Source organism: Phaethon lepturus, unplaced genomic scaffold, assembly GCF_000687285.1.
Source record: "Phaethon lepturus isolate BGI_N335 unplaced genomic scaffold, ASM68728v1 scaffold14820, whole genome shotgun sequence".
NCBI lineage: Eukaryota > Metazoa > Chordata > Aves > Phaethontiformes > Phaethontidae > Phaethon > Phaethon lepturus.
The window spans coordinates 3,998-10,483 of NW_010512709.1; the positions used below are offsets into that span (position 1 = coordinate 3,998).

Sequence of the window (6,486 nt, forward strand, 5' to 3'; positions counted from 1 at the left end):
CGGCGCGGGGCTCTGGGGAGTCAGTGCCATCCCTCAGCATCGGGGACCTCCGCAGCCCTTTCCAAGAGGACAACTATAAACGTTCCCACCAGGATGTTGGGTAGCCTGAACCGGGGCAACCGCTCTACATCACGGGGCACGAAGTCCTTTCTTTCTTTGAAGCCTCTCCACTGTTTTCTCCACCCAGGTCATCTCTGGGTTTGCGCAGACCTTGGTCCCGTTCCTGGTCTCAAACCTGCCAAGATGAAAGGTGAAGCTTGGTGAGAAACCTCACTCATGTCCATGCCATCCTCCCTTCCCTGCACTCCTTCTCCTTTCCCTTTGGCCCCGCACGCTGCTCCCGGGTACTTGGTGTCCGAGAAGCAGCTCGTCCTGCAGCCCGATGCCTCTTTGTGCAGCACCTTCAGGAGCAGCGATGGACTTGTGTCCTTAACTCTGCCCTATAGAAGTGGCCGGACAGTCACGTCTTCCCCTCTTCATGCTGGAAGACAGCCACCTGTGGAGGCCACGTAGACCTGGCCCGGTCCTGTCCCCAGGTGGGATGGGTGAACTGAACCCACGGTGGTCTAGGAGACAGCACAGAGGTGGGGAAATAATTACCAGAACTCACACAATTGCTGGGGAAAAACAGTCCTTGGGAGTCATGTAGAAACCCTTCAGGTTGGACAGCCGGAGAGGGGCTTTTACGTAACGGAAGCAGCACTCGGACGGTGCGTAAGGGCCTGGAGAAGAGAGAGAGAAGGTGAACGCTGGCTTTGGAAAGCAGTCTTTAAGACCTTCCCCCCTGACAAGGCACATGACATCCCCCAAGTTCTGCAGATGCTGCCGTGAGGAGCCCCAGGTGATCCCTTCCTTCCCGGGGCAGGAGGATGCTCCAGGTTATCGCCGAAGCCACCTGGCCCCAGGTGCCATCTCCATCCTTCCCCGCACCCCGGGACGTGCAGCAGCACCGTCCCCGCTCCACGCTGGCCTTTCTTGCCTGACCCCCCCAGCGGGGTGACGCCGAGCCCTGACCCACCACGGTGGCCCATGGGGGTGCCTTACCTGCGTCGCAGCGTGAGGAGAGGGTGAGGAGCATCACGAGCACCAGGACTGTCCTTGCACTGAGCATGGTGACGGTGCGAGGGCTCTTCCTCACAGGGTGCCGCTCTGCCTCTTTGGAGGAGCTCAACTGCGATCTCGGGTGAGGAGGTGCTCGATTTATCCTCTCCATCCCCTCCCCACATGAGCCCTTTTCTGAAGAATTTCGACCAAATTCAAGCGAAAGCCCTGCATGTTTCCTTCAGCCGCGGGGATTTCCATGTCACGTGGGAGGGTTACTGACCCAGAGGATACCTAGAATGACTGAACAGCCTCCAGCAACTTCTGCGTTCATTGAAATGGGTCCGTGGGAAAGCCGCGGAGTCCACAAGGGAAGTGAAATCCTCCTCCGCAGGGGCGAAAACCCGAGGGCTCCCAAAGCCATGGAGAGGGGGATTGGCGCAAAGTGACTTTTCAGCCCCAGAGCCAACACAAACACGCTGGAGACGGTGGGATGGCTTGTGAACTCACCGGGGAGCGTTAAGCAGGAACGCGGTGACCGCTGCTGCCACCAGCCCTCTGCGGCTCGAAAGCTGCAAGATGTCAAACGCTGCCAGAAACCGCATCGCATTCCAGTCTGCCCTTCCGGAGAGGAACACAAGTTTTCCATCAAAAATCCCTGTCCATAGCTGGGAAGCGTGGGGTGAAAAGAGACGGGGGTGCAGCCGAGTTGCCCCTTGGCTTCAGGGCAGGGCAGGAGGCTGAACTGGGCTGAGGGAAGTGGAAGGAAAAGTTGGTGTTCCAAGTTCTTGGGGTGTTTTTTCCAACATCTGCCTCCCTTCGCAGACTTGAACCCTCCTGGATCCCGCAGGGACCTGCAGGAAGGGGCTCCGGCCTCCCTGTCAACCTGGGGACAGCTTCTCCCTACTGTGCTCAACTCTTCGTTCCTCACCCGGCCACTCGGACCACCGGACCCTTCCGCAGGTCCTTGCCAGTCATGCACAGCCCCTGCTCTGAAGCTTATTTCCCCATTCCCTCTTTTTTTCCAGGCTGTAAGCAGATGCATGGAGCAGTAGGGTCCCATCCAGATCCCTGGGGCACCATGGTCCCCCCTCATCCACTGTGAGCTGCCCAAGGGGCCACCCTTCACCTTGGAACCCCCCAGCCATCCCCTGCCCCTTTGGAGCAGGACATTATGCCTGGGACTGTGTTATCCCTGGGTGCCTTTTAAAAAAACTTGGGGGAAGACCACTCGATGCTGAGAATTGCTCTGGCCATGCCCAGGTCTCCTCAACCCCAGCTGAAGTAGAAGACACATCTCCTGCTGCTGAAGGCTCAAGGAGCCCGGGTGGGGTATGCCAAGGCTCTTCACAACCGACTAGAAATGATTGTCCTGGTTTTGGCTGGGGTAGAGGTAATTTTCTTCCTAATAGCTGGTGTAATGCTGCGTTTTGGATTTAGGGTGAGAATAACGTTGAGAGCACTGATGGTTTTAGTTGTTGCCAAGTAGTTGTAGTGCTTGTACTCCAGGCAAGGACTTCTCCAGCTTCCTCTGCTCTGCCAGCGAGGAGGTGCACAAGGAGCCGGGAAGGGGCACGGGACGGCTGACCCAGCCTGGCCAAAGAGATATTCCCTACCGTACAACGTCATGCTCAGTATATAAATATATATATCTCTCTCTCTCTCTCTCTGGAGTTGGCCGGGGAGTGGGAATCACCGCTCGGGGATGGGCTGTCGTTGCTCACCGCGTGGTGAGCAATCGTTGCGTTGTGCATCACTTGGTTTTGTGTATTTCGTTATTATTATTGGTGGTGGTATTATTGTTTGTTGTTGATATTTCCTCTTGCTTTGCTGTCCTATTAAACTGTTTTTATCTCAACCCAGCAGGGCTTTTTTCCGATTCTCTCCCCCATCCCACTTGGGTGCAGGCGCGGTGCTTGGCTGCCGGCTGGGGCTAAGCCACGACAGGTTAAAATACGTTCCGAGACCCTTGTAGCTGCTGCGCTTTGGCCCAGCTCCTGTGGAGGGACGGAGTCCCTGTGCCTCAAAAGCATGACTTGGCCCGGGAGGAGCTGGCAGACTGGGCCCAGGAGGGGCGGGCATGAGGCTACCAGTGATGTGTAGCCGCCAGAAGACTGAAAATAAAGCATTTCTAAACAGGTCCCACAACCCCTAAGGGCAGCGCCGCTCCTTCCTGGTGCGTTCAGCCCAGCGACGCAGCGTCTCCCCGGGCTGTAACGAACTCCTCGTGCCCTCCTGCTGATCCCCAAAAGCACCTTTCCTTTCTCCCGCAGCTTTGCGGGTGCTCCCTTCCCTTCCTGGCCACCTCCCCAACCTCTGCTCTGCCCCAGGCTTCCTTCTCGCAGACTGGCGTGCCTCTCCCCAAACCTGCCCCGTGGTTGCTGGGACCGGAGTAGCCTCCCATCGCATGGGCACCGTCCCAGCGGGCAACCTTCTGGGAGCTGTGGCGGGACTGGCAACGCCGAGCTGGGGACAGGGGCCATATTGCCGCTCCCGACGCGTGTTGTCCTGCCTGTGGTGTGCACAGGAGCAGGGCCACCAAGTGCTGGTTGGCACGATGCTGTCCCACCCGTGGCAGGTGCCCTCAAGCTGGGGGGACGCAGGCAGCTCCCCGGCGGCCGCGGACCAAGGGACCACGCAGCCTGCCCTGACCACGCCTGGGGCGAAGCCACCGTCCAAGGGCTGGACCTTGACCCGCACAGAAGGATTTGGGGGATGGACGGGCATGGTCTTGCTGCAAGCCCGTGGCATGTCTCCCCGTGGCCTGGGGCTTCACCTGCCCACCCCTCAGCTCTGGGGGATGCTTTGGGTGGGCGGGCAGGGCAGCACACGGTGCTGGGGGCTCCCAGCAGCCCGGCGCAGGGAAGAGGGAAGAGACTGCGCTGGATAGAGAAGTCCCGGAGGAGTAAAACACGAGTGGGGCCCCACTTCTGCGGAGTTGTGCTTGCTTATCTGGCAGAAGATCTGCCCTGGGGTGCTCTGCTTCCCCTTTCCAGCCCATCGCCATCGCAGCCGGACAATTCATGACTCCCTGGAGGCCCTTTGACATTTATTCTTTTACTTTTGGGGGAGGGAAAGGCTGATGTGCTTCATGAACCGGTGAGTGCTGGAAAGCCCCACTGCCGGCCCGCGTTCCCTTTTCATTTGAGTGGGCTCCGGAGGATTTGCTCGTTTTGCAGGAAGAATAAACAGCATCCCCCTGATTCTGCAGGAGGACTAGGAGGGAAGCTCGGGGGACCCTCAGGTGCAGCCTTTGCCAGCAATGGTTGCCGGCATGGGCAAGGGGAGGCAGCTGCTGGGCAGAGCAAGCCCCTCGGTTGGAATGGGGATCTCAGCAGATGACCGAGCACACCCAGCTGTGCTGGAAAACACAGCCAGGACATCACCCAGAGCCTCAAACCTGTCCCCAAGGAGGCGGTGGGAGGGTTAGGAATAAGTTTTCCCTATTATCTTCTGTTCTTGCAGTCGCTTCGAGTCTTCTCCATTTACAACATGAAACGTTCTCATTTTTCTTCTGTTAAAACCTCAGCTTTCTGAGTGTAAAGCTCCCCCCACCCCACGTTTCCTTGGGGTGCTCACTCGAGGGTCTCCCCAGCTCTGTTTTGAAGCTCTGGTTGGCTCAGGGTACGAACACAAACCAAAGGCGATGGCTCCTGTTCCGTCCCGGAGTCACTGCTCACCCTGCGACTCCAGCTACGGGCCATGCCAGGTCCTGCAGCCTGGAAAGACACTTTAAAAAGAGGCAAACAAGAGTCTCTTCCAAAGCCTGCTTCCTACAGCTGGACACTGGGGACCACCAAGTCCTGCCCGGAGTCAGGAGACACGGAGGCTACGGGAAGGATGCGTCCAGGAGCCCTTGCCCAGAGGATTATCCACACCAAGTCACGGGGTCAGCTGGGCTCAGGGCAGAAACTCTTAGAGCAGAGTTAGAGCTTAGAGCTCTTAGACCTCAGGGCAGAAACTTCTTAGAGCAGAAACTCACCACGGCTGGGCAGGCAACCCTCACCACGATGGCCAAGCAGAGGCAAGGGTGGATGCGCCTGGACCAGAAACTGGAAGCAGCCTCTTCGCTAAGGAAAAGAAAAAAAAAAAAAAAAAAAGTATGTGATGCCAGTTTTCCCAAACGCACTCCAAAGGAGACTTTTTTCCGTTTTTCTCCAGCGAGGTTGATCAACTGCCTCAAGGTTAAGTGAAGGATGGATCTGGGGCGTCAAGGGAGACTCTGCACTGGCGAGGTTTCCGTGTCAGGTAGCAGTCAGGGGGAATGATGCTCAGTGAGGGCTTCAGCCTCCTTTTTTCAACCCTGACCCTCTTTGAGCTCCTAGAATTAAAGGCAGAAGTGGAGAGCTGCTTCAGCTCAGCTTTTAAAGCAAAGTTGTGGTAGCAGAAAAAGAACAGGACATGGAAGCAACTTCAGCCTAATTTTTAGCGATTTAATTCTGAACGGAATTAGTCCAGGTAACTCCAAGGAGGCTCTAGAACAAGTTATGAATCTACTTGCTCCTTAGTTTTTGATTAGGATAAAACCCAGCAATCAAAAAATATAAATTCAGTTGAAAGAACGTGATGAGAAAGATACGTTAAGGTGCATAGATGTTGTAATAAAAAAAGTATATTTGTGCTATTTTTGCCAACTCAGACCATTTGGCTGCGGTCAAAGAGACCGTTTGGCTATGGTCTGAGTTGGCAAGCTGACATCACGTCCCTCCTTGGAGGGCTCCTCTCACTTCTTTCTATTTTTATTTTGGTTTCTTAATTATTTGCTTTGTGGCCTTGTAGCTCACCTGGCAGAATTCAAGGGTGCTTCAGAAATGAAGCTTCCTCCATCAGCTGAGACGGTCACTGAAGAGGTATGACACTAGGGAGTCACAGAATCACTAAGGGTGGAGAAGACCTCTAAGATCATCAAGTCCAACCGTCAACCCAACACCACCATGCCCACTAAACCATGTCCCCAAGTGCCACGTCTACACGTTTTTTGAACACTTCCATTGATGGTGACTCCACCACCTCCCTGGGCAGCCTGTGCCAACGCTTGACCACTCTCTCCGTAAAGAAATTGTTCCTAATATCTGAAACTGGCAACCTTTGTCTTTACCCAAGGGGGACTTCAGCTACAAGACCAGCCCTCGCAGCGACGTGAACAGGGACACGATTGTCACAACAGCGGAGGTGATTAAGCAAACGCAAAGCACGGGCGAACCACAGACACACCGCAGAACCTTCTGCTAAGCCAGCGTTATGAAAGTGGTGGTATGTCAGCTTGACCGGAGGTTGCTCTGAGCACGAGCGCGCTTGCGCAACATTTCATAGGAAAACCACCACGCCGAGCAGGGGCCGGCATTTCACAAGTCACGGTCCAAGCCTCTGTTTTGGGTTTGCATGGCCAGGTTTTGGAAGCTGGGGGGGGTGCGAGGGGGTTCTGTGAGAGGCTGCTAGAAGATG

At 55.8% G+C, this 6,486-nt stretch overlaps 1 protein-coding gene across 1 annotated transcript; it reads right to left on the reverse strand.

The window, feature by feature from the left end:
* Positions 1-129: 129 nt before the first annotated feature.
* LOC104621418 (C-C motif chemokine 5-like) lies at positions 130-1,111 on the reverse strand. Its single transcript, XM_010287906.1, has 3 exons — positions 1,045-1,111; positions 611-722; positions 130-235 (listed from the first exon to the last, which is right to left on the reverse strand). Exons 1-3 carry the CDS (start codon positions 1,109-1,111, stop codon positions 130-132), a joined length of 285 nt encoding a protein of 94 aa, XP_010286208.1.
* Between the last annotated feature and the right edge of the window lie 5,375 nt (positions 1,112-6,486).

Bases quoted from the DNA above. Each gene is read 5' to 3' on its own strand.
- LOC104621418 (XM_010287906.1), bottom strand. From the start codon at position 1,111: ATGCTCAGTGCAAGGACAGTCCTGGTGCTCGTGATGCTCCTCACCCTC. The intron at 723-1,044 runs GTAAGGCACCCC...TCTCTTCTCCAG, and splicing joins CTCCTCACGCTGCGACGCAG to GCCCTTACGCACCGTCCGAG. The intron at 236-610 runs GTGAGTTCTGGT...TCATCTTGGCAG, and splicing joins TGTTTTTCCCCAGCAATTGT to GTTTGAGACCAGGAACGGGA.